Source organism: Copadichromis virginalis, linkage group LG12 (genome assembly GCF_057382275.1).
Source record: "Copadichromis virginalis isolate Kocher_CV1m ecotype Utaka linkage group LG12, C_Virginalis_male_GT1.1, whole genome shotgun sequence".
Lineage (NCBI taxonomy): Eukaryota > Metazoa > Chordata > Actinopteri > Cichliformes > Cichlidae > Copadichromis > Copadichromis virginalis.
In genome coordinates, this window is record NC_140629.1 from 40331380 (window position 1) to 40359363 (window position 27984).

A 27984-nucleotide genomic window follows, 5' to 3' on the forward strand; every position below is an offset into this window, starting at 1 on the left:
TGACTTTTTCCACAACAAACATTTAAATAAGTATAAAAAAGATTCCTTGTTAGTGTATTTGTTTAGTTCCGTTTGTAGTTTTTCTACAGCGGGACCACGCCCCTTTCATTGTACGTGGTGACGTCAGCGCGAGCTCTGCTCCTGTGCTCAACACATCGAGCTGTCATCATTTTACCGGGAGAAGCGAAGGGCATCCGGGATACCGGCCGAGAGGGAGCCCAGCACTGTGCTTGGAGGTCAGTACCGGGCATTTAGGGGGGACGCTGGGCCGTGAGCGAGGACACGGTCCGACCTGCGGGCTCACTCGGGGGCGGGTTCCGGTTTTGATTCGTGGAAAATGAAAACCGTCTGGACGAATGCGAAGATGCCTTGTTAGCCTGCTAGCCGCGTGCTAGCCGCTACGGCCTTTTAAAGTAACATTTGGAGCGAGGCCGTCCGTTTAAAGACTCCATAAGCGGAGCAAACGCCTCCACTGAATGCAAACACAGAAACTTATTCAGAATGAAACTGCTAATAGCTGTTAATCTAAAGCAGGGGCGTTTTGTGAAGCTAATCAGCTAATTATATAACGCGCCGCGTTAGCGCTGAAGCTAAGCGTGCAGCTAAGAGTTTGCGCCGTGAGAGCCGCTCCGTGTGGCGTCACACACAGCGGGTTTTAGCCATTATGCATTCAAAACAGATGATTTTACGATGTCTGGGGAACACGGCCAGGCATTTTCGGGAACTCATGACTCGTGAAAGGACAAAGTGATCGAATGTCCGGGTGGCCAATAGAGAAGTCTGGATTTCTCAGAGGCAGCCAGTCAGGAGGCGCGGTAGGCAGGTAGTGGGCGGGTCCAGGCAGGGTTAAGGGGAAGGAGAGCAGGCTGGGAGTGGAGCCCCAACAAGGTCAAAACAAAGCAGAAAGTCCCGGTGGGGGGCGAGAGCAGGCCCGTGGGGGGCTGGGAGGTGACCCCGCCTCCCAGAAGGACACGGTTCCGGTTCTGTGGCTGGGTTCTGAGAAGGCCTTGGAGAACTTTAACTCCTTGAGTTCTGTGAAGATCTGCAGAAGACTTCAGACTTGACCCTGTTCGCAGCGTCAGCACCGGTCAGAAGTATAAAGACACCCAGTGTGACACTGATCTCTGATCAGCAGTCTGCGGGATACATGCGGGTTTCCAGCATCTGTGCAGCTGTTATAGGAAACGGCAGGAACAATATGACCTGCGTGAGTTACAGCTCACTGTTTTGCAAGTTGAAATAAAAGGCAACACCAGTTTAAAAGATTCCCATCAATCCAGAAAACTGCTGGGAGTCACATGACCAAAGAATTGAGATGTTCAACTTGCGAAGAAGAAAAGCTCCCAGGATTGTAATAAATATACTTTAACTAGTTTGGTTTAATTATCTCAGGCAGAAAACATATATTGTTTTTCACAAGGTCATAGAAACAGGAAGTGCAGACTCTGCTCACTGTGTTGAGCTCACATTCACACTCTGCTCCGTTTTGAGCAGGACAAACCCTGCTGACCTTGCAGGACCTCTCAGGCCTGTTTTGTGGTGGAGTACCTATACGAGGCGAGGTACTTTGCTCTGGGGCGGGTATTGTTTGAGATATGAGCTCAGCAGTCACCAACACAGCCTACTGACCAATCAGATTTCTGGAAAAGAGCGTCACCCTTACTGGAAGATCCTCTGTGTAGACAGTCAGAGGGTCTGAAGGTGTTCTCTTTATCTGATGGAAGAAACTCAGGAGGAGCTCTGCTGCTGCGTCCTGACCTCATCAACATGTAAACAGACTCTTTGTCCTCTCAGAGCATTTAATGCCAAAACTAAAGATTTTTAATTACCACAAGAGTGGCGAGAGGGTTTTAATCACAGGCGTCTGTTCAGTCACAATTTTACTGGTTTCCTTCCTGCTTTGGATAAACTTTATTAATCCAGCAGCTGTTTTCCAGTCTGACTGAGCAAAGCTCACACATTCATGCAGAGTTTTTAGGCCTTTACTCTCTCACACGCATGTGCATGTTTCTGATTGGTCAGAGGCTCCAAACTGTGTCTCTTTCATGTGAACACTGATAAACCTGTCATGTGACCCCGCCCCAGTGTGATTGATAGTTAGCGAGTGAAGCCAGATATGGAAAGATATCCTGGATACGTTGACCCTCATGCAGGCTCTCTGCTGGTTGGTGAAATTTAAAACAGCAGCTAAAAGTCAGACATGGTGTGAGGAGGCTGTGCCGTTTTTATCAATAATCAAACTGTAGTCGTTATTTCTGCAGTGTGTTGTTCTGCTGTGCTTCACAGAATTTCCTCAAATCAGGAACTTTAGACCTTTAAAGGAACAAAAATCAGAGGCAGAGACCTCGGTGTTCTCGTAGTTTCACAGTGTTTACCTGGAGAAGGGTGAGATGGCACGTCTTGTGTGTGAAAACAGCAGGTCTGTTTTGAATAAACTTTATTGCAGGGGAACAAGGTGTTTTTGTTTTCCTTCTGCAAGTGCAGTCATGTGACTGCTGGCAGCGACCTGCACAGAAAGTAAAAGCGTGCGATGCACCGATCTTACAGGTCGTTCCTGGAGCGCGGCGCCGGCCTCTGATGTCAGGAAATGTTGCTCACATGTTTTGGACTGAAGTTCATGTCTGTGATTGGTCAGTGATCTGTGACCTGGCCCTGAGCCGGCTTCTCGGGGCCGATTCAGCCGGGCGCCACTGATTACTGAGTGCAAAACCACCATTAGGTCATGTGACCGTTCCGCCTGATGTAAAGAGATCTTTAAGCGCGCACTTTTAACGTGTCTGTCAGGCTGTCAGAGCTCCAGCAGTCAGACTTGAAGCCTCTGTTCATAAGGAGGTGAAGTAAGTGCGAGTCTGACAACTGCTGTCTGTAAATCTGAACGTTAGCATCTTTAAATCCACTGTGCCGCATTTCTGAGGACGCCGTTTGTCAGGCGCCGCAGATCAGCCCTGACTCTGACATCGTGTTCCTCTGCAAACAGCAGCTCGAGTCGGCGCTCGCAGTGTTATTAGAAGCTCGTCAGACAGAAACCGCCATCGTTAAATCCTAAAGCACAGCTTTCTCTCACATCTCATTTGAATAAAGGTGACTGTGGTCTGGAGAACGGGGGCTAATTCTCTCTCTTCTTCTCTCAGTGGACTGACGTGGACGTCTGACTGCTTCCTGTTGTGGCACTGACCTGCTTTTTTCTTCTGCGTCGTTGTGAGGTCGAGGACGTCCGGACTGTCGGACCGAAAGTCACCGCCGTGTGTGATACTTTAAGGACTGCTCATGCATCGTTTAAGGACTTGTGCGGCGCGGTTGCGTCCGCTCACCGCCTCGCAGGCGGCTCAGACTGTCGGCCAACAGCGGCCAATCACAGTCACCTCCACGGGTGGCAAAAGGACGTTTCAGCCAATCAGGTGTTACACAGCACCGGTGGCCTCGGAGCCGTTCCTGAATGGGACGAGCTCCAACTATGTGGAGGAGATGTACTACGCCTGGTTGGAAAATCCCAAGAGTGTTCATAAGGTAAGGAGCAGTGGAGCCCCTGCAGGTGTGGAGTGGTCGGTGCAGAGGTTGGTTTGATTTTACTGCTGGCAGCATCGATGCAGGACAAACCCTCCAAAGGACTTCAGCAGCATTTCAGTGTAATGGGACATAAACCCAGAACCCAGACAATCAGAAGTTAAAGGTTTTGGTGATTTTGAACACATAAAAACAGCTGCACACCCAAAGCACCTGCAGCGTTTCCACAGTATTGATAGATTCCACACACAGAAAGTGTCCCACAAATTTAAACCCTAGTGGGAGTGTCCTTTAAGAGGGTCGTTGACCCACTGTTGAGCATGCGCCCCATCCCATGAGCCGAGGTGTGGAAAAGGGTGTGGGCCACTATCAGCAGAGGTTTCGGGTGAAACCATTGTGAGGCCCACGTCTTTCAAAATGATGAAGATAAAAGTTCAGGGCCCTCTAGCAGCCCCGGGTCAGACAGTTTTAGGCGCTCACGTACAGTTTTATATTTTTAAATATTAATATGATGTTTTATTTCACTTGAAATGTAAAAAATAATGTTCTGAAATAAAGAAAGTGTCAGTCTGCCGTCGCCCTGACTGAAACCGACTGAGCTGATACTTTCACTGCACATTTGTCTCCGTGTAAAACAAGCAGCTCTGTTTTTAGTGGCTAACGTGGAGGAAATGCTCGTGTTTACTGAGCCGTGCAGTAAACAAAGCATTTAAAGAATTTGCATGAAGCATTTTTAGAAATGTTCCATTATTTAAAACTACCATCACAGGTGAATCTTCTCTACAAGCATGCTTTCTTCTGATTGGCTGGATTCTGGAAGTACGGAGAAGGGCAACAACCACTCTTAGCGGGTTGTACGGTTTTTGTCAAAGATCACCGTATAAGGAGATCTGTGACGAGCTGATGTCAGCATGGCACGAGTAGAAACAAGTGGAAGTGAATGTGTAGGGCAGGCTTGACAGGAAAAACTGCATCGTTAGCTCGCCGCTATTCGCATTATGTCGCTAAACTACTGAACGCTCGGGAAACGTTGGCCAAACCAGCAGTGGCACATTTCTTTATTTTCTCCCCGTACTTCATTTCCTGAGGGTTCGATGATAAACACGATAAAATGTGAGAAATGAGCAGAAGATTAAAATGTGATTGGCTGAAAACTGAAGAGAAGGGCGGGATTAGTGAGTGTGACGCTCCAGCTGGGTGGAACCTTTAAAGAACACGCCGTGCTTCCTTGTTAGTGACAAACATGGCTCGTTGTGTCGTGACGCACGGCGCTGGCGTTCACTGCTGGGAGGTCTCCATGAATGTCCTCCAAGAAACATGAACCACAGCGTTGGTGATTCACGTGTTCACGTCGTGTGCCACCGCTGTGTTAAATTACATATGTGCTTCTGATTGGCTGGTTCGGCCTGCAGTGAAACATCTCCTCCATGTTGTTGTGCAGCTGGTCCTGGTTCTGCTCGGGGACCCGTCCACCTCTGACGAAAAGCTGCTGCAAGATATCAAGGACACGAGGAACATGATACAGGAAGTGTGGGGCCCGCTGGTTAGCAGTAACAGAACTCTTTCAAAATAAGAGTGAAGCAAGTGTTTAGTGGGGAAACTCTTGAGGCTTCGATGAGTCAGATTAAACAAAAAAAAGCTCAGATGAGTGTCGTGTGCACAAAAAGCTGCTGTGGGAAACAGTGGTGTGCATCTGTTTGTAATGATATGATGCGTGTGTGTGTGCAAAAGTCTTGAGCCACTCATTTCTTTGTATTTTGTTTCCAAGGAGGCAGACGTTCTTTAAAGTGCTCTTGAGCAACAACTCTCCAGGTTTCTGAAGCTCTTTGTTGTTGGACACTGTAATGTGCTGTAGTGTGTTACTGAAATGAGGCAAACTCAGAATAATAATATGTGGAGAATCATACAGGTTTTACTGCACAACAGGAACATGTGGAACATGCTGTTGTTGATATCTGGGACGAAGGACGAGCATTAAAATGTGTTTGCAGGCGTTTCCTCCTGTCCACATTCTGAAACACATTACAGCCACACTGACATGTTCAGTGTGCTCTGAGCACATGTGACCAGTCATGTGACAACATCCTGTTCAAGAGTAGCAGCTGTGTCAGGACGGCGCTTTAAAGGGTTTAAAGCAGGGGTAGGCAACTCCAGGCCTCGAGGGCCGGTGTCCTGCAGGTTTTAGATCCCACCCTGGGTTAACACACCTGAATCACATGATTAGTTCATTACCAGGCCTCTGGAGAACTTCAAGAAATGCTGAGGAGTTATTTAGCCCTTTAAATCAGCTGTGATGGATCATGGACACATCTGAAACCTCCAGGACACCGGCACTCGAGGCCTGGAGTTGCCCACCCTGGTTTAAAGGGTCCGTTAGTGCTTAGAAAGTCTGAAATAAGCTCTGTGGAGACTCATGGAGACGGTGCGTTTCATTCATTTTAGCAGCAAAAACAAATAAGTACAGTATACCATCAGCGTTATGTAACAGCAGTGGTTCATCGGGATAATCAGTGGCGTGGACTGTAGACTACAGGAGCCTGTGGGGGCAGTGTCACCCGTGTCACATGCCAAGACTCGATGCTAAGAGGAGCGTAGCGCGAACGGCAAAGCAGCTGGATGGAAGAAAACGGAGTCAGATTTAAAAGTGAAAGAATTTCACAGGAAACTGAAGCTAAATCTGCATGTAAAGCTCCTGTGATGTCACCTCTGAGTGGGAGAGTCACGTTCACGTACGTTAGCTAACCTGTCATGACGCTTGCTAAGCTAACATCACAGTTTAGTTAGCTAACGAGTGAAATGTGATGCAAACCTCGCCTCTGTCAGTGCGCCCCAGGGCAGCTGTGGCTACAACGTAGCTGCCATCACCTGTGTGTGTGGCTGATGTAGTGTAAAGCACTATACAAATACAGGAGCAGACACACAGTCTCTGCTTTATTTGGTCTGCTCACATTAATATTAGAGTTTACCTAATGTTAGGAGGTGACCTGTGGGCGGGACCGTATCAATAATAATTAAACATGTAATCACTTAAACACCGCACTACCAAATCGGTGCTCGGTAACATTTGTATTCTGGTTCTGTTTGTTCCGGATTACTAGTATTAAAGACACACAGATGAGTCTGTCCTGTACAGAGCAGGTTATCGTCAGCTGTGACCGTCAAAGATGAGTCGCATCCAGAGCGTGAATCATCTTAAACTTTGGAAACTTATTTAGGACCGGAAAATCATTTTGACTACAGGAAGCACAGACGAGAGTTATGGAAACAATCAACCTGACGTCCATTATTATTTAGACCAAAATACTAAATCTTGCTCTGTAAGGGCCTGATATCCACTTACGAGGACGTTATGCTGCAACTGTTCTGTTGAAATTTTAAATAAATATCCTCGTATGTTGCTCTCATTTTTCTCATAAACAAAAATTAGGTAAAAGAAAAATCTGGTAATTCTTTGTTTTTACATTCATCAGGTCCTAACCAGCCCAAATATCAAAGAGAGATTAAAATGCATGCCATGGAAGAGTTCAGGTTAAATTAGGTCCCTGTTTATGATTCGAATGTCTAACGTGAGACCTAAAATCTAAAACCACGCATGTGATGCAGACAGCAGCATCACGGCATCTGTGTCGGGGACCGGTGCTGCGTGTGGAGCTCACAGCTCTCGATTCTGTCTTCTTTAAAAAGCTGTAAATGAGTCTGTTTCATTTTTCCGTTATTCGTCTTCAAACACGCTCTGGGGTCGTGAAGGTGACATGGCTGTGACGGCGTTTGTTTTGGTGAGCTCTCTGACCGGGCGCTAAAGGACAGCCAGCTAATAATAGCCCCCAGAAGCTCGAGTCACGTGACAGGCCTACTTCAGGGCCGGCAGTGAGACTGAGAGGCCCTCTGGCTTCGATCAGTTCTTTAATGACTTTAAACGAGTCCGATTAACGAAGGCCGATTTAAAAACAGGAAGTACTTTGAAGGCGTTAACCTAAACAACGAGAGAATCATCTGTCAGAGGCGCAGCGTTTGATCAGAGCTCCACCCACACCGTTTTTACTCTCAAGAAGAGGACAACCCTCCCCCCCACACACACGTATTCTCATTTTGAAAGTGAGGACATCTAATTGACAACATCTCTTCCCAGTTTCTAACCCTCAGCCGAACTGTAACGCTGACACTGAAACCACATTTTGAGCCTCAAACTGGGGACGGACGCTTTGTCCCCACAAGTGACTGTTGGTCCCCACAAAGATATCTAAACAGGTGCACACACACACTCCTCTTGGTACAGAGTGTGTGTGTGTGTGTGTGACATGTCACATCTGTTATGTAACGACCTGACACCGTGACCTTGCTCTTATTAGCTTAGCCTGCTAGCTGGACACAGGAAGTAAAGTGTACTGTGGGGCGGGTGCTCGCTGACGCAGAACAGCTGAAGTGTGTAAAAGTCAGCCGGGATCTGGACGCGCTCCACCTTGTGACTCAGCAGGCGTAACCCGCTGTGATGGCTTTAAAGCTTCCTGTGTGACTTTGTCAGTCTCACGCTGTGGAGGAGTCTGGTGTGTGTGTTTGGTCACCACGGAAACGGCGTGATGTAGAGCAGAGCTCATTAAGGCCCTCTGACCTCCTGATGGTGAAACGGCGTGCCCTCAGATTCCCTCTTCCTTCATCGAAGCTTTGAGCATCTCTGAGGTCAACCGTCAAACGCCATAAATAATGCTGCGTCCATGTTTGACTCAGCACTGGTTATCTGTCGGTTAGCTGTTCTGACTCCACCCACCACAGGAAGTTCTCTTACTTATAGAGCACACACAGCAACAGCAGGCGCTGAGGTGCCTTCAGTGCAGTAAGATCAGGATCTCTGAGCCTTGTTCATGGCATCATCAACATCTTTCTCTTCTTCCTCTCCTGCAGTCGTGGGATGTGTTTTTCCGGAACGCCAACGCTGGCGCTCCTCCCGGCGCCGCCTACCAGTCTCCTCTGGGGCTGTCTGCAGCGTCCAGCCTCGTCGCCCCCCAGCTCTCCTCTCTGGTCGGAGCTCAGCCCAACGTGGAGAAGCTGGTGGAGGATCACCTGGCTGTGCAGTCGCTCATCAGGGCCTACCAGGTACACACACACAAACACGATCAATGCATCCATAAGATTATTGAAAAGCCTGTGTTTGTCAGTGACCTCTGACCTTTGGCTACTGATAGAGTGAAGCCTGTGCTGTAAAATGTTTTCCTGTTTGTTCACCTGCTTATTGATGGCTGCTGTTTGTTGATGGAGACGTTGGTGTGGTGAGTTTAGGTCTTCACAGGTCACACAAACTCAGCCTGATCAATAATTGATGATCAGCATCCATCAGAGCCGAGTGTCGACAACATCCACAGTAGGGCTGGGCGATATGGTCTAAAATCCATATCACAGTGTAATTTGAAACATGTGCTTAAAGGATTTTAAGGCGCACTTAAAATCCTTTAATTTTCTCAAAAATCAACAGTGAGCCTTACGTATGAATTCTGGTTGTGCTTACTGACCTCGAACTGATTTTATGTGGTACACGGCGCTCAAACATCGGTCAAAAATGTTTTAGTGCGACTTAGCTTCAGGTCCCAAAGTCAAACGAACACTGAGAGTTAAAACTGTCTAAATTCTTTCATCTTTTATAAAACGATCAGCGTTGCTGCTTTACCAGGTGTAACTATGAAGTTTAACATCCAGGCATCCATGAAAAGGATTATTACATTTAACAGAGTTAGAAGTTAGCAGGAAGTTAGCAGGAAGTTAGCTCGCTGGCTTCCACCTAAACATGATATAGCATGTTCTGACTGAGAGATTTCTGAAAGAATTCAAACGTACAGCTCTGCTGTCACGTCCAACATAGATGAAGACTTTAAACTAAACAGCAGTGACGTTTGTAGGGTTACTGAAGTTGGGCTAGCTGGTATATAATGATGTGCTACGTGACCGCTAGCAAAACAGCTAGGTTAGCATAAACACTGAAGCTGGAGGACGAACGCTAACACTTTTCCACTTGATAAAAGTTAACGTGAAGGTTCCTGATGGTTAGAGACAAATACAATCACATGGCAGGATGCTGTAAACGGACCAAACTTCAGCCAGGAGAACAACTGAGATAATCCATCCACAACACGAGGTTAGTCATTAATATACTGCAACAACATGGGAAGTTCAAAGTGACTCTGCAGCAACAGGATGTGCAGCCGGCTGGATTAAAGCCCGAATCCTGACCCTGACGTGATGTGACGCTGTCATAAGGACCTGTGAGGGCCTGAGCTTCCTGTTGTGGTGTGTGTGTGTGTTCAGGTGATGGGTCATCACAATGCCCACCTGGATCCACTGGGAATCAGCTGTGTGAATTTTGATGACGCTCCGGTGAATGCCGGCTTCCAGGATGTTGGTGAGAGCGCCACAACTAAACCACCAAACAGACTGTGATGTTAACTTTGCTTTTCCCTCCCACCCGCCCTCTCTCCTCCTCCCTCCCACCCGCCCTCCCCCCTCTCTCCTCCTCCTCCTCTCTAACACTTCCTGCTTTTCCTAACTTTTCACCGTTTCTCCCGTTTCTGATTTCTTCCGTCCATCCTGCTTCTCATCTGCTCCGCTCTTCATCCTCTGTCTGTTATTTGGTTGCATCTCCTCCTCCTCCTCCTTCATCTCACCCTGTTCTCACCCCCCCCTTCCTGCCCTGGGTGGGCTCTGTGCTGTTGTCACTTCCTGTAGATCCGAGGGCACCACGTGGCCCAGTTGGACCCCCTCGGCATCATGGACGCCGATCTGGATTCGTGTGTCCCCACTGACATTATCACGTCCTCCGACAAGCTGGGTGAGGAGCTGACCCTCAGAAATCGACCCCCTCTTCGTGTGTTCAGCGCTCCTCCTCGTTGGCTGGAGGAGTCTCTGAAACGTTATCGTACAGCAGAAGAGTTTCTTCTGCTGTACGATAACGTTCTGTTTTTAAATCGAGCTCTGTTTCAGGATTTTATTCTTTGTCTAAACTGAATCGTTCTTCCTCATCTAACATCTGAAGACCTTCGTTCTGTGATGAAGGTCCGAGAATTAACCTCAAATCATTTCAGTGTTTCCCGCACGGAGACGTGAGGAGAGACCGCACGGCTGTGCTGACGTGAACGTTAGTGCCAGTTTATTCATCACAGTCTGGATCATCACATGTTTGTGACACTTGTGATCATTTAAGTTCATTTAACAAACAAACTAAATGTTATTTTTTTGTTATTTTAGTTTAAATATGATATTTTAATTAAAACGAAGAGCTTAAGGCTGTAACCCTCAAACTGTGACACGGGTTCTGATCATGTGGTTCACAGTGAGGCTGCAGCGCTGTTACTCTGTAATAAACAGCATTTACCAGATCAGAGGTTCAGTCCTGCGTCTGTGTAAACTCTCGGTGGTGGTGTGTAGTCGCAGTCTCTCCTCCACGCTCTGTTGAAGTGTGGATGGTTTTCTTCAGTTTGTGGGAAACACTGAAAACATTGACACAATCCTAATCCCGAGTTTAAAATCTGGATGATTCTCTGAGATCTAAAAAGCCTGACTGAAGGTGTTTTTAATGAAAGGGGAACGTCCTTTTTCCTGAAGGTGATTACGTCCCCGCCGAGGACCGAAAGCTTTCTCAGGGCCTCTGTAGAAAACGTCCTGATTCGGTGTGGCTCCAGGAGGCCTGGCGGTAACCGGCTTCACTGCCTCAGACCTCACGCTCAGACTCGGAGCTCCTCTCCGCTGGAAAACACGATCGGCATTAGTGATGCAGCAGGATGAAGCCTTTAATGGTTCTCAGCCACCTGAGTCCGTTTCTGTTGGACGCGAGTCGCCCATTGTTGACTCCACGTGGAGTCGTAGGATATCTGGAACTGTGGCGCAGCTTTTACTTTGAAGGGCAGCATTCTCGGTTTCCTGTTTGGGCCGCAGCGATCTGTTGGCGACCAGAACAATCAGCGGTCTGCTCGCGCTTGCTTCGTTTAGACTCACCACAGCGGGCCGTGTAGAAACGGCGTGGATGATGACACTCGTTTATTAAAGCTTCTGATTCAAACCGAGCGACCCGCGAGCTGTCCGAGCGTTTCATCCACGCACGCGTTCACGGAGCCCAGTGTGAACACGAGACCTGCCAAAGATCACAGAATCTTTCTGAAGATGAAAAAGGCGGCGTCGGAGTCTCTGGGCAGCGGCGGGCTGCTGCTGTAGTTGAGCTTCTGCTGCGTGACGCTGGGCTGTGCACCACGTTAGCCAGAGCGCTCCTCCACTGCTAATCCTGCTCAGATCTTTTCCTGCAAGTTTGGACCTGAAACCCCGCCAAGGTGACCGTGAGTCTAAGACGCTCCGTCTCAGAGCTCTTCCTCGTCTTCCTCTCAGGACATTTATTAAATAACAGCAGTCCTGGTTCCAGGTGCTTTTAAACCACCACAGAGGAAGACGAGAATAAAGCAGTACTTCCTGTTTGTTCGCAGTCTGAATGTTGCTAACGGCTCATTAACGTTCAGCTTCGGCTTCAATCTGTGTCGTCAGAAACAGGAAGTCAAAGATCAAAGGTTTGTGGCTTCGCCTCACTGTCTGCGGCTAAATAAACCCCTGAAGCTGTGACTCCACCCACTGTTACACATCAGGACACGCCCCTCTCGAGCTGCTCTGTGTGCCATGTTCAGTTTGTTGTATTAGCGCTCCCAGGAAGTAGTCCATCTGAAGGTGACCTGAATGGCCTCGGTGTGGGACGGCTGTGGCGACGCTGTTTAACCTTAGCATGGCGCTACATGTGTCTCTCCTTCTCCACTGCTCCTTCTTCTTCTTTGATCGCGGGGTCAGACGGTGGTGGAGACGCGAGATGCGGGGCGGCTGCTGCGCTGATGAGGCTGTAGGCCGGTGTGGTGGTGTTGGTGCTGGTGGTGTGTAAAGGGGGTTGCAGGTCATTAATGGTGTCCGGGTGTCTCTTCCCTTTGCTGCCCCCTGCTGGTGACCCGTCCAGACCTGGCTGTGTTCAAGGAGAGGCTGCACATTCTCACGGTCGGAGGTACGAGAACCAGCACTGCTGTGAAGTCAGTAGTTGATCTGTAGTGGAGTTTGTCAGTGCAGTAGTTTGAAGGAAACATCTGCAGGAGCTGAAAGCATCAACGCAGCAGACGGTGGGCTCCTGAGCTCCTGCAGAGGGCGCCGCAGCGCCGCGGAGAGATTTCATCTGGTTCAGCATCTGATTCTGTCTTTGTGCAGGAGTTGAAGCACGTTTGTGACCTTGCAGCGGTTTAACCAAACTGGAAGCATGTTCACATGTGCAGCTGCAGTCCTCAGATCCTCTCACCAGCCCCACGCTCACCTGGCCAGAGTGTACCTGCAGGCCTGTGTTGGGCAGTAATGTGCACCCAGACAAATGTATAAATAATCACATGATTAGAGGGATATGTCTTCATGAAGCAGAGTATAAACTGTAATTTTATGTCTCAGTTTATCACTTTCACCTGCTGCTGTAGTTTCAGTAAATGTGACATCAGTTAGTTTTGTTTTTTAGAAAGAAAGCGAGCATCAACAGGTGAGACGGGAAAATAAAAATCGTGCAGACGGTCACGCCGGCAGCATCGTCTGCCTGAAATGTCTCAGACTCTGCTGCTTCTTTACTCCTGTGGATTCTGTCTCAGTGGGCTGAACCACGGTGAAATCTCCCTGTAGCCTGAGCAGCACACAGGAAACACTGAGAGGAAGTTCATCCCGTCTGACTTGACAGGCTCCGCCTCCTCTCAGGGTCCCCTGTGCTCAGCTTTGTTAGCTGCTGCTAGCGTGCTGACCCCCGCTCTGTCCCACAGTTCACCGTTATGTTCATTAGTGTCTGGGCCTGACTCTGAATGTGCTCTGAACTATGGCTTGATGCATGCTCCATCATCCAGGTAAGGAAATCCCAAAAAGTTGTCCTCAGATGCAGATGTGTCCACGTGGATTAAACATATTTATATACTGGTTATTAATAAAAATCAGGCTGTTGTTACTGGGCTGCTCCTCCCTGCTGGCAGATGTCACTGTTCAGTTTAACAGGTAACTGAAGCTCACCTCCTGCACAGACTACAGTGATGTTCAGCGATGCTGAAAATTAAGGCGAACCCTGAAAGAAGCAACGCGGTAGTTCCTCCAGCATCCAGCAGGGGCAGCAGCGAGTCAGTCCCAATGTTAAACGTGTCCAGCAGCCTGAGACACAAACTCTGTGGATAATTGGGTCGGGATGATGTTACAGCTCACATTAGCATTAAAGGTTGTTTTTTTTAGGGGCGTGGCCTCTTTTTGTAGCTGCTAGGTGTCTGCTAGGCTAATCCATAGCTTTCATGTGATGTCAGATCTACTGGGATACGCCCGCCTGGCCGCTCAGAGTACGGCACAAATGTGCGCGCACACCTTTCCTAACCCCGCCTGACAGGTAGTTTGTTTAAGCTAGCTTTGTAGCGCTTTGCATCAGTTACCCGTCCAGATGAAAAATACATGTCGCACGTCGAAAGCGTTCATCCAGTCAGCAGTGAGCAATGCTCTACAACAGACATGGTGCTCAGGGGGAGGGGCTTAGATAAAGCTGCCCTGTTTAGTGACATCAGATTACCAATAACAGATCTGCCATACTGTCCTTGTAGACGCAGCTGGTTATGAATCTGTAAATGTACTGCAGTGACGTCTGGATCTGTCTTTGGGGCGTCTGACATCTAGGGCTGCCACAAACGATTATTTTGATAGTCGACTAATCAGATCATCATCCACTGGACGTAAAACTACAGCTTATTGCACCAGCAGCATCTGCTCTCATATAACTATCATTAGCTTACAGCTTTAAGCTTTTAAGGTGCTAACTAAAAATAAAGACAAGATGATAGTTTATTCAATTTTAATGAAATTTGCAGATTGTTTCGGTGAAGTTTAATAAACTCCTTGCTATCTAAAATATAACAGGACACCGGAGTATATTCTGGAGCATCTCACACTTCTGATAATCAGCTGTCTGCTTGATGTTTATTCAGCTGTGTAAAAACTATAACTTTAATCTCAGCCAAACAGATTTACTCAGGAACAAATAAAATACTAAAAAAAGCCAAACAATAACATTTGTAAGTTATCTAAGTGACTCATATATCATGTTTAACCTGAGTAGCGAAAGACGGCGGTGGGTTTGAAAACGATTTGCTGGGAGTCCGGTGTTCTCACGGCTCTAGTTAGCCTAGCCCCTGGCTAGCTATCGAGCTAGTGGGTAACAGACGTCTCCGAAAACGTCGGAGCGCTTTTGAAAATATGTGGTGTCCTGATAAACTGAGCAGATATTTGAGGTTTACACAGCTACATTCTCGGCTGAAAATATGTTCAACGTTTATTTTGTGACCCAGAAAGAATAATAAGAGTAATATTAAAACTAACTAGCTGCCGCCATTGTTGGAAACTAAGCTGGGCCGCGCTATGAATTCTGGGACAGAGCTACTTCTTCTTCTTCTGAGTTTAACGGCAGCTGGCATCCTTGTACATGCAGTGCTGCCATCTTCTGTTTGTCCGTTATTACACTCTTAAATCCTGCTACTTATTCCTGCGTCTTTTGTGATCTTACAAAGCTTCAAACGACGCGTCGACTATTAAATCAGGCGTCGACGATTTTGACATTCGACTAATCGTGGCAGCCCTACTGATATCTGAGCACTGACGCTGCTTCACGTCGTGTAATGTCAGTGACCTCGCGCGTGTTTCAGCTCAGTGCGTCGATCCCGTTTCCTCAAGTTTAGCTTCATGTTTTTGGACAGAAGCACGAAAAAAATGTTACTGAGGCCCAAATCGAGGCTGGGAGGAGAAAATGTTCCGCCTGTGTGTTCCAGCCCTGTCACCAGGTTCAAAGCCGACCTGAAACAGAATATATCAGTCAGACTGTCTCAGCAGGACAACTGCACAGAGCAGCAAGAAGCTGTGCGTAAACTGCCCGCTGGTGCTCCACAGGTCACACTGGTCTGAGTCCAGCTGTTACTGTCACAGAGGGCAGGGACTGAGCACTGACCTCAGGACAGAGCCTCTGTTTTTACTCGAGAACAAAGACGTCAGAGGTGCTTTGTAAAAAACATCCTGAGCATGTTTCATCTGAGCTGCAGCTCCAGATGTTTCACTGAGGTCAGTTTAGCAGCTGTCTGAGGTTTGTTCCTCAAAATATGAAAGACCCTGAATCAGACGTCAGGATGGCAGCACACACTCAGACCTGCACACATGGGGCAGCATTACATCTACTCTATCTACACACAGGCCCCGCTTTAAAGTAATAAACTGCTTTCAGTACAAAAGCAATGACAGGCTGTGATTAGCGCCCCCATGAGGCTGAAATGTTTAGAAAGAGAAAACGGGTGGATGAAAAGGGAGTTCAGTCCAGGAGGGCACGACACACACAGTTACTACAGACCAACGGTCGCACAGACGGACAGAAATGCTTACAGACTCAGGAGAAGGCAGACGCTCGTCTGAGGCTGGTGGTCTGTGGGGGCGCTGGTGGTGGTCTGTAGGGGGCGCTGGTGGTGGTCTGTAGGGGGCGCTGGTGGTGGTCTGTAGGGGGCGCTGGTGGTGATCTGTGGGGGCGCTGGTGGTGGTCTGCAGGAGCTGTCAGCCGAGCGTCCATGGGGACATCCTGCTTTGCTATGTGAGGTAGATTGAGCCTTTTGAGTGGCTCCTTTGCATGTGTGCGGGTTCTCTGATTGGCTGAGCCTGAAGTGAGACTGCAGGCACGACGAGTGCTCAAAGAGACGCTCCTCCAACTTCATCACACCTCCTCCCCTAACGTCCCAGAATCAGTTTAAAGTCAAATGATCCCGTTCTGTCATCACTGCTTCTTCAGCTTATCGCTGTGCTGACGTGGAGTTTCGTATCGGAGACCAGCGCCGACACGCAGGTCATCAGAAACGCTCCTGGTGTTTCTGTTTCGGAGCACAGAAGCTCGGAGATCCTCACAAACCCCACGGAGTCCGAGTTTGAAACTGTCTCACTGTGTTCACCAGATTATATCTGATCACGTTAATCAATGATGACATCCTGAAGGTTTCAGCCCCGAGGCTTCATATTGCAAGGTAGACTCTACAATAATACAATCATGTGACCCCGTATGAGCAAGCACTTTGGCGACCGTAGGAAGGAAGAACTCCCTTTTAACTTCCATGTTTTCCCCGCTTCAGTGACGGCGTTTGACCCCGAGTCTGTGAGCTTGTGTATTTGAGAATAGCAGCTGTGCAGCGTTCGGCTCCTGCAGGAAGTCACCCGTGTTACAGCATGTTGAAGCGACGCCCACAGACGTGAGGGTCAGTAACAGTTCATCAACCTGACGAGTGGCGTGCGGCGCGACCAGCCGGCTGTGACCACAGGATCAGCTCTGAATGGGTCTCGCTGCACTAATGAATCAAACGCACCCTTTCCTGTACAGCGCCGTGTTTTTACTCACGCCTCAGTCAGCTCGCGCTCCAATAGTTTCCTACGCTCACGTCTGCACGCCGCAGCAGGTCTGACCGTCACACGGCAAGCGTTTGTTAGGAAGCAGTGTGAAACGGTATTCACGTCCTTATGATTCAAACAGACGTCCTGCAGGTTCAGGTGGAGAAACCTGCGGCGCCTGAGTGGACTGAAGCTGCTGTTCTTGTGATGGTGCTGGAGCAGCAGCGATGATGATGATGATGATGAAGGCGGTCTGTCGAGCTTTCAGGCTGCTGATTGGTCTAAACTGTCGACACTAACGACTTTTATTTTATTTGTTTTGGACCCACAACACCTCCTCCTCTGCTGTCCTAAAACCATTAAAACCTCCACTACTCTAATGCCACCTCCTCCCCTTCTCCTCCCCCTGCTCCTCCTCATCCCCTGCTCCTCCTCATCCCCTGCTCCTCCTCACCCCCCTGCTCCTCCTCATCCCCCCTCTTACCCCTTCTCCTCTTCATCTCCCCTCCTCCCCTGCTCCTCTTCATCCCCCCTCCTCCCCCTGCTCCTCCTCATCTCCCCCTCCTCCCCTGCTCCTCCTCATCTCTCCGCCTCCCCCTGCTCCTCCTCACCCCCCTGCTCCTCCTCATCCCCCCCTCTTACCCCTGCTCCTCTTCATCCCCCCTCCTCCCCCTGCTCCTCTTCATCCCCCCTCCTCCCCCTGCTCCTCCTCCTCATCCTCCTGCATGTGTAAATCTCCCCCTTTCTGTTGATTAAAACTTGTCTTCATCACTAACTCCTTGTGCATGTTTTTCTGTCTCACCTCTTCTCCTCCCTTCTTTCTCCTCGTTCTCCTGCTCCTCCCCCTCCCCTCTTGCTCCGTGGTGCTTCATGGGACTTGTAGGCTTCTACGGTCTGGAGGAGTCGGACCTGGAAAAAGTGTTCCGGCTTCCCACCACCACCTTCATCGGCGGCTCGGAGAGCGTGCTGCCGCTGAAGGAGATCATCCGCCGGCTGGAGGTGAACACGCACACACACAGACACACACACAGACACGCACACAGACAGACACACACACACACAGACACACACAGACACACACACAGACACACACAGACACACACACAGACACGCACACACACAGACACACACACACACACACAGACACACACACAGACACGCACACACACAGACACACACGCACACACACAGACACACACACAGACACAGACACACACACACACACACGCACACGCACACGCACACACAGACACGCACAGACACGCACACAGACACACACAGACACACAGACACGCACACACACAGACACACACACACACACAGACACGCACACACACAGACACGCACACACACAGACACGCACACAGACACACACACAGACACACACACACACACAGACACACACACACACAGACACACACACAGACACGCACAGACAGACACGCACAGACACACACACACAGACACACACACACACACACAGACACGCACACACACAGACACGCGCACACACACAGACACGCGCACACACACAGACACGCACACGCACACAGACACGCACACGCACACAGACACGCACACACACAGACACACACAGACACGCACACACACGCACACACACAGACACACACACAGACACGCACACAGACAGACACACACACACAGACACACACAGACACACACACAGACACGCACACACAGACACACACACACACACACACACACAGACACACACACAGACACACGCACACACACAGACACGCACACACACAGACACAGACACACACACACAGACACACACAGACACAGACACACACACAGACACACAGACACGCACACACACAGACACGCACACACACACACAGACACACACACAGACACAGACACACACACACACACACACACAGACACACACACAGACACACACACACACAGACACGCACACACACAGACACGCACACACACAGACACACACACAGACACACACACACAGACACGCACACAGACACGCACACACACAGACACGCACACACACAGACACACACACAGACACACACACAGACACACACACAGACACACAGACACGCACACACACACACACAGACACAGACACGCACAGACAGACACGCACAGACACACACACACAGACACACACGCACACACACACAGACACGCGCACACACACAGACACGCGCACACACACAGACACGCACACGCACACAGACACGCACACGCACACAGACACGCACACACACAGACACACACAGACACGCACACACACGCACACACACGCACACACACAGACACACACAGACACGCACAGACACAGACACAGGAAGTGGAAATGAGCAGTTGAAATGTTTTACAGGCAAATTATTCAGGACAATGACTGTGTGCGTCTGTGTGCGTGTGTCGGTGCAGATGGCGTACTGTCAGCACATCGGGGTGGAGTTCATGTTCATCAACGACCTGGATCAGTGTCAGTGGATCAGGCAGAAGTTTGAGACTCCGGGCGTGATGCAGTTCACTCTGGAGGAGAAGCGGACGCTGCTGGCCCGCATGGTCCGCTCCACCAGGTCAGAACCCCCACACACTCAGGTCCCTCACGCAGATTCATCCACACACTGATTTTATAAGCTGGAGCAGGAGGGCGGAGCCACAGAAGACCAAAAGATGAACCCTGAGGTACGTCAGCATCGTAAACCACCACGAGCCGTTTCTGACAGCTCGTGGTGGTTTTACCCGCAGCGAAACTCAAGCCCGCCACTTCAGTCACCTCAGCTTTCTGAGAAACAGAAGCTCAGTGCTCTGGTGTTTCAGTCATAACCAGTTTGATCCTCACGCTGGTCCCATCGATGGGATGTCTGCTGTGAAATCTCCCACTGCAACACCGAGTCGTTGGGAAACACGGTGCGGCTGCAATAAGCGAATCTGCAGTCTGCGTTGGGAATAACCGGCGTGTTTGCCTGTGTTCAGGTTTGAGGAGTTCCTGCAGAAGAAGTGGTCTGCAGAGAAGCGCTTCGGCCTGGAGGGCTGCGAGTCTCTGATCCCCGCCCTGAAGACCATCATCGACAAGTCGTCTGAGAACGGCGTGGAGAACGTCATCATGGGAATGCCCCACAGGTAAAACCACACGCTGCTGTTCTCTGTTACCCGACCGCACGCACGCCGCTCCACAGTCGATGACACCTGCGTGATGTCATCAGAAAGGAGGCAGCAGCTTCCAGGAGAAATCTGCATCCAATCAGCGAGTTTGATGGCGTCAGCGCTCCTCAAGGTTACAAAAGCAGCAGCCCGACAGTGACGCACTGAAGACAGGAGTCGGAGCACAAACATGTTGAAATGTTTGCTTTTAATTTTAATGTATTTCTGCTTCAGTCAAAGACGACAGAGTAAATAAATACAGGCTCAGCTCACACCTGTGTGAAGACGAACGCCGCGAGCGCGCCGTGATGGCCTCTGTGTCTTTCAGGGGTCGTCTCAACGTCCTGGCCAACGTGATCCGGAAAGAGCTGGAGCAGATCTTCTGTCAGTTCGACTCCAAACTGGAAGCAGCTGATGAGGTCGCTGTTTTTACTGCTGTTTGTTCGTTTACTCTCGATTTTCTTTCCCCGTCTGATCCAACCTGTCGTGGTTGTTCTCAGGGCTCCGGCGACGTGAAGTACCACCTGGGGATGTACCATCGCCGCATCAACCGCGTGACGGACAGGAACATCACGCTGTCTCTGGTAGCGAACCCGTCTCACCTGGAGGCCGTGGACCCCGTGGTTCAGGGAAAGACCAAAGCTGACCAGTTCTACTGCGGGGACACAGACGGGAAAAGAGTAAGTCTGGCGGAAGTACTCGGATACTTTATAGTAGTGATACTGCACTGTGAAGATACTGTTACAGGTCCAGGTAGTTTTTCTAGCTCAGAGCAGACTCGACCTTCAGGTAAACAGCGCAGGCTCATTTTTTTTCCTGGAAACTGTTGGAGGTGTTTCTGTGCAGGACGAGCTTTCGACCAATCACAGACTGAGAAAGTGTCATCAAGTTCATGTGTTCTCTGCGCAGGTGATGTCCATCCTGCTGCACGGAGACGCCGCGTTCGCCGGTCAGGGCATCGTCTATGAGACCTTCCACCTGTCCGACCTGCCGTCCTACACCACACACGGCACCGTGCACGTCGTGGTCAACAACCAGGTAACGCCACAAAGAAACAGACCGTGAGCCGCTAACGCAGCCCGCCGTGCAAACACCTCTCTGTCGTCGTGTCTGCAGATCGGCTTCACCACCGACCCTCGCATGGCCCGCTCCTCGCCGTACCCCACAGACGTGGCTCGTGTCGTCAACGCTCCCATCTTCCACGTGAACGCCGACGACCCCGAAGCCGTCATCTACGTCTGCAAGGTGGCGGCTGAGTGGAGAGCCACCTTCCACAAAGATGTCGTGGTCGACCTGGTCAGTAAAGACGCAGACAAACACTCTCTGACACGAAGCTTTCAAAGCTGATCGCCGACATCTGGAGTCTGCTCCCACCTGTTCACACAGCTGGAAACAGTCTTTACAGTGTGTGTGTGTGTGTGTGTGTGTGTGTGTGTGTGTGTGTGTGCAGGTGTGTTACCGTCGGATGGGTCATAACGAGATGGACGAGCCGATGTTCACTCAGCCGCTGATGTACAAACAGATCAAGAAGCAGAAGCCGGTCCTGCAGAAATACGCCGAGAAGCTGATCGCAGAGGGAGCCGTGAGCCGGCAGGAGTATGAGGTAGGACTCGCCCACCAGGCGAATCCTGCTTACAGGTCACCGTGATGTCACTTCCTGAACGTTTGTCTGTTTGCAGGAGGAGATCGCCAAGTACGATAAGATCTGTGAGGAGGCGTACGCTCGCTCCAAGGACGAGAAGATCCTGCACATCAAGCACTGGCTGGACTCCCCGTGGCCCGGTGAGAGGGCGAGGAGGCGGGGTCGAGTCACTGTCAGCTTCCTGATCGCACAGATTCAACTCTCAGGACGTTGTTTTCACTCTGGCGTTCAGCTCCAGACTGTTAACCCTTTAAACTCGCTGTTTTCAGGTTTTTTCACCCTGGACGGTCAACCAAAGTCGATGAGCTGCCCCTCCACCGGCCTGACCGAAGACAACCTGAACCACATCGGACAGGCGGCCTCGTCCGTCCCCGTGGAGGACTTCACCATCCACGGAGGTCGAGAACGGCACCGCTTTCTGACCTGGCAAACGGGAACGAAGACGTTCAGCTGACGCTGTCGTTTCTCGCCGCAGGTCTGAGCCGAATCCTGAAGGGCCGCGCCGAGATGGTGAAGAACCGGATGGTGGACTGGGCCCTGGGCGAGTACATGGCCTTCGGATCGCTGCTGAAAGAGGGGATCCACATCAGGCTGTCGGGGCAGGACGTGGAGCGCGGGACCTTCAGGTAAACCTGTAGGCGTGTCTGGCAGTGGCATGTGACACACAAAGCAGAGAGAGCTAAAGAAGCGAAAAACCACGACACAAAATAAACTGATGGCGTGACGTCAGGAGGAGACGAGCGGATCGGAAAACGCCCCCAATCGTCTCGGTCTGCTCGTCTTGACGCCGTTAGCAAGTTAGCGCAGAGCGCGGGTGGTTGACGGGTGTCCTCTGTGTGTCCCCTCACAGCCACCGTCACCACGTCCTCCACGACCAGAACGTGGACAAGAGGACCTGCATCCCCATGAACCACCTGTCCCCGGACCAGGCGCCGTACACCGTCTGCAACAGCTCGCTGTCCGAGTACGGCGTGCTCGGTCAGTCCTCGCTCTCCACAGATGATGCGTCATCGATGGCGTCTGTGTTTTTGCCTGATGGTTGTTTCTGCGTCTGCAGGCTTCGAGCTGGGATTCGCCATGGCGAGCCCGAACGCTCTGATCCTGTGGGAGGCTCAGTTTGGAGACTTCCAGAACACGGCGCAGTGCATCATCGACCAGTTCATCTGCGCCGGGCAGGCCAAGTGGGTGAGGCAGAACGGCATCGTGCTGCTGCTGCCGCACGGCATGGAGGGCATGGTGAGGACGCCGCCGCACCTTCCTCCTCCTCACTGACTGAAAACCAAAGACAACACAGTGTCGATAAGTCTGAGCTGATCAGTGTTCCTGATCTGTGATCGTTTATTTCTGATAATCAACACGTGCTCGCTGCTCTGTCTGAATGTTCTCCTCAGGGTCCCGAACACTCGTCAGCTCGTCCCGAGAGATTCCTCCAGATGTGCAACGATGACCCCGACGTCCTGCCGGTGAGACGCACACACAGAGCAGTGATGTCAGAGCGGTGTGTGTGTGTGTGTGTGTGTGTGTGTGTGTGTGTGTGTTTTGATGCTGGTTTCTGTCCCTCAGAACATCACCGAGGACCTCGCCGTGCGTCAGCTCTACGACTGTAACTGGATCGTGGTGAACTGCTCAACGCCTGCAAACTACTTCCACGTTCTCCGACGGCAGATCCTGCTGCCCTTCAGGAAGCCCGTGAGCCTCACACACACACACACACACACACACACACACACACACACTGTGATGGACCGAGCAGTGAAGGAAACTTAGGCACAGGTTAAAGTCCAAAAAAAAGATTTTTAATTTAACCCAAAAAACATAATTGGTTAACTCATGCAAAAAGAATCAAAATCTTGGGCCCATAAAAGAGGTCAAAGTAACAGAACTCTACTCAAAGTTGACAACACAACTGATAACTAACACAAACTGACCTCACTTAACGAGACAAAGGGAAACTTAAATAGAGGCTGATCAGCCCACAGAAAACAGGAGAAGGGCTAAAACACACAAAACCTAACTAAACATAATGAACTCCAATTCCCCCCCATGGTCCTGAGTTATGGCATGAACCAATTTGCAGTCTTCCTTTAAAGCTTGCTCCGCCCCTTTTCCACCTCTTGGCTCCTTAATCAAGGGACTGGAACAGCTGCAACTACGGTAACTCAGAAAACAAAAGATTAATCATACATAACAGTGTAAACTACAATGTGCGCACTTATTTTAGAATGCAGTGTTATGTGGATACGTGAATTAACTCCAAACCAAAACCAGTTATTTATTGTCCTGTAAATTAATTCCTATATTTAAAGAAAGAAATGTGAATGCAATGTTATAAGCCTCTACGCTAACATGGTGGGTATTACCACTGTGTGGCTGTAAGTGCAGCCATCACACACACACACACACACTAAAACCAGTGTTAGCCTTAAAGCGGAGTCTGGGGGCGTAGACGTGTGGACGACTCCCTGTGAAAACATGCTGTTCAGCCTAATGTCATGTGATCAACTTCCTGTTTGTGTCCCCAGCTGATCATCTTCACTCCCAAGTCTCTGCTGCGTCACCCCGAGGCCCGATCGAGCTTCGACGAGATGCTGCCCGGTAACGCCTCCACCCACACCTGCAGCTCTAACGGCTCTGACGAACCGAGCCTGAACCCTCCCTCTCTCCTTTCTTCTCATTCATCCTCCTCTTCTTTGTCTTTTCCTTTTGTTCGTCTTTATCCTTCTTCCATGCTTTCCCTTTTTCTTCCACCTCCTCTTCCTCGCTGCAGGAACTCACTTCCAGCGGCTGATCCCGGAGGTGGGCGTGGCGGCCGAGCGTCCAGAGGCCGTGAAGCGGCTGATCTTCTGCACAGGAAAGGTTTACTACGAGCTGACCAAAGAGCGGAAGAGCAGAGGCCTGGAGGACACGGTGGCCATCAGCCGCATTGAGCAGGTACACGCATGCCACACGGAGACTTCTGATTGGCTGCAGCCAGGGGCTTACGGTGTCAAAGGAGTCAGCTGACTCATACTCTAAAGTAGCTTTAGTTACAGTCTTTAGGGGATTACAGGAAAGAGAACTCGGCGGCAGTGGCTGGTGAACAGGCAGTAACGGCACGCCGTCTCTCCCCGCAGCTCTCCCCGTTCCCCTTCGACCAGGTGAAGGCGGAGACGGAGCGCTTCCCCAACGCCGACCTGGTCTGGTGTCAGGAGGAGCACAAGAACCAGGGTTACTATGACTACGTGAAGCCTCGCATCAGGACCACCACGCAGAAAGCCAAGCCCGTTTGGTAACCACCATCACTGTCATCATGATCAGACCATCTGTCCACCACCGTGCAACCTCTGACCACACCCTCTCTGTGTTTCAGGTATGCTGGCAGAGACCCGGCAGCCGCTCCCGCCACAGGAAACAAAAACACTCACCTGATCGAGCTGCGGCGCTTCCTGGACACGGCCTTCCACCTGGACGCGTTCAGAGACCAGCAGTGATCACGTGACCTGCAGCACCTGGAATCAGCCCTCACCCGTCTCGCCTCCATTCACACTCACAACACACAGTCAGCCCTCTGTACGGCTGAGCACACCGCACAGCAGGAGGTCCATTCAGAAAATCACCGACCAGAACATCACAGCGGGAGGCGGAGCCTCAGATTCAAATTTAAACTTTATTCTCCTGGTTTGTGACGGACAGAAACATTCCCGTAATCATCAAAGACGAAACGAGCTGCCGTTTTTCTCTCTGAGCTGTCTTTGTCCATCAGACCTCACATTAACGTCACCATGACGCCGAGGGAAGCTAAAATCAGACAGATTCTCAATGGACTTCTGAACTGACGTCCAACTATTAGCACTTTAACGCATTCACACATATACACAGTCATCATCTGATCAGGTCTGAAACATTTGAGACTAAACCAATCAAAGTCTAAAAATAGCAACATTTGGCATAACAGCAGGTTTACGCCAAATAATCTGAGTGTTTGTTCTGAATCATAAATATTGTTATGATTTAAAAACTTTATCAGTTTCTTGGACAAACACGGGCAACAAAAAGCAGCAACGTTGGTCTTAAATTAGATATATTTTGAATGAAGTCTGGTGCTGTTCACGTCTTCAGATAGTAGCTGTTAGCATTGTTAGCACTTCCTATTTAAAAGCAATGGGAGTCCAGCTAGCTGCAGAGAGCAGGTTTTTTTCACCTTTCAACAGGTGAGTTCGCTCATTACGGAAAGGCTGATGCGTTCAATGAAAGTGAAAGTCACAGCAAACAGATCTGCTCTCAAACAGCCGGTTCAGAAGTCCATTAAGAATGTGTTTTCAGCTTTTCCTCAGAGTCAGTGATGCATCCTGCTCGGCTGCTTCGGCAGCACCAAATCAAGCTTAAAAAAAAAACCCCGCAGAGGAAAACTGGAGCTTGTTATTAACATGTTGGTATTAAATTAGCCCACCTCGCTTTGCTGGCAGTGTCAGGGCTGAGGTCGCCTTCAGGCTCAGCTTCACCCAGCCACCGAGGCCGCTCAGCTTCAGCGTACTCTTCTCACCTGGGATAAAGTTTCAGACTTTTTTAAACCTTTTTAAACGTATTTAAAGCAGGAGGGTCTGAAACAGGAAGACGAAGGAAGCATCATAACACTGAGAGTTCAGAGCGTTTCAGAGGTTTAACTCTGACGTATTTGTTTGTGAACGTCTAAAAGAGTAAAATCTGCTCTTAAACTAAAGTTTGAAGTGTGGAAGGCGTCAGATTCATACGCAGAGTTTGAGTTACAGAGTTGGACCTGAGAGAAAAATAAACTGAACTACAGCATGAATAATAATAATATGCAGTCTTAAATTAGATGAATTTTCATTTGAGTCTGGTGCTGTTGTTCTGTTTTAGTGTGTGAACAGTTTGGCCGATGAACACTGGTAGTTTACAGCTGTGTGATTTATTTATTCTAATAAAGTCCAACAGCAGGGAATACTGGGAATTCAAACAACACAAGAAAGCACATCTAAAATTGGCAGAATTTTGAATGAAGTCTGGTGCAGTCTGACGAGCGGCTCAGATTGCTTCTCAGTACCATTCGTCTTAAATTGGGTAAATTCTGAATGAAGTCTGGTGGGGTTGTTCAGGGTATTTTGTTGCAGAGATGTTTGGTGTGACCAGGCAATGTCACGGCTCGATAGCTGTCCTTCGTCAAACAGTTGCTGCAGAAGTTTCTATTTCTGCAACTTTACAGGCAACAGCAACCTGCGTATGGCAACATGAAGGAATGATGCAGATTTGCTTTAGAAAAGGTTCATGTGGAGTTGAGCCTGAATGACCTTTGACCCCACTGTCCACACGGTCACTCTCCAGCTGTGATGACAGAACTCTCCATCCTCGTCCTCATCATCATCAGGATCCAGTCTTCTACTTCTTCTTCGCACAGAAATCCTGATGAGTTACAGAAATGTTTTTTGTTCATCTTTTTTTTTGCTTTTTAAAATGCTCGTTAGCATCATTTGCGCCCCTGCTGGGGGGCGGGCTAGCTGGGAGAATCACTACAGACAGCAGGTGGTGGTTTTTACCTGTCGTCGGCAGGTGTGTCCGTGTGTATTTAGAGGCAGCGCTTAACACTGAGATTTTATTGTCTTTTACTTTGAAGGGATCTTTGGGGAATGAGTCTGCGACACGAACTCAACCAAAAGCACTGCTGATGATTAATTTAACCCCTCGCTTCTGGCCCCGCCCCCTCCTTTCCGGCGAGCGTTCATCCCGTGCCAAAATGGATCGCAAGCGTCTCGTGTTTTTAGTGTGTTTGGCATCCGGCGAGCGGCAAAACGGTCGGCCGCTGGTGGCGTTCTGCGAGACAAAGAAAATGATTTATTTATTTTCATAAAGGGGAAGTTCTCTCATTATTTTGCTTCATTCAATAAAGAAATCTGTATGTACTGAGGAGCCCCGCCTCCTGTGCTTCCTCACTGCTGACATCAGCTGTCTGCGCACGCTCATTTCACACCAGGTAACCTGCGGGGTCAAACCAACCTGTGACATCATTGTAAATCATATTTATTCATATATTCAGTGAAATCAAGTGAATGGACTTCAGACAAGAAGGAATTTAAATTGGGTCAGTTTTGAATGAAGTCTGGCACGGTTTGAAATTCTGGATAACTGAGCGAAATATTCTGTATTGGAAGCTCTTGATGTAAAATGTTTGTTGTTGTCTAACAAAGGCAGGATTATAAATGACGTCTGGCACTGCTCGGTCAGTGAGACTGAACCACATTTAAAATGAGCCGTGGCGGGCTAAAACTAAGACATGATAAAGTTACAGAACT

The 27984-nt window shown here is 49.6% G+C and overlaps 1 protein-coding gene across 3 annotated transcripts; it reads left to right on the forward strand.

Moving 5' to 3' along the window:
* The first annotated feature begins 129 nt into the window (after nucleotides 1–129).
* Nucleotides 130–27601, forward strand: ogdha (oxoglutarate dehydrogenase a). 3 transcript variants are annotated; one of them, XM_085476549.1, is made up of 24 exons: nucleotides 130–236; nucleotides 3132–3507; nucleotides 8404–8595; nucleotides 10216–10318; nucleotides 12473–12517; nucleotides 17798–17913; nucleotides 19336–19490; nucleotides 19891–20037; nucleotides 20387–20477; nucleotides 20559–20738; nucleotides 20968–21096; nucleotides 21175–21354; nucleotides 21509–21661; nucleotides 21738–21840; nucleotides 21970–22098; nucleotides 22176–22326; nucleotides 22551–22678; nucleotides 22758–22936; nucleotides 23092–23163; nucleotides 23264–23389; nucleotides 24223–24295; nucleotides 24468–24631; nucleotides 24814–24968; nucleotides 25050–27601. In XM_085476549.1, the coding sequence occupies exons 2-24, from the start codon at nucleotides 3268–3270 to the stop codon at nucleotides 25168–25170; spliced, it is 3132 nt and encodes a 1043-aa protein (XP_085332675.1). In that variant the 5' UTR covers nucleotides 130–236; nucleotides 3132–3267; the 3' UTR covers nucleotides 25171–27601. The 3 variants fall into 3 exon arrangements, with proteins under 3 accessions (XP_085332675.1, XP_085332677.1, XP_085332676.1); XM_085476551.1 differs by lacking the exons at nucleotides 10216–10318; nucleotides 12473–12517 and adding an exon at nucleotides 9799–9892; XM_085476550.1 differs by lacking the exon at nucleotides 12473–12517.
* Nucleotides 27602–27984: the final 383 nt, after the last annotated feature.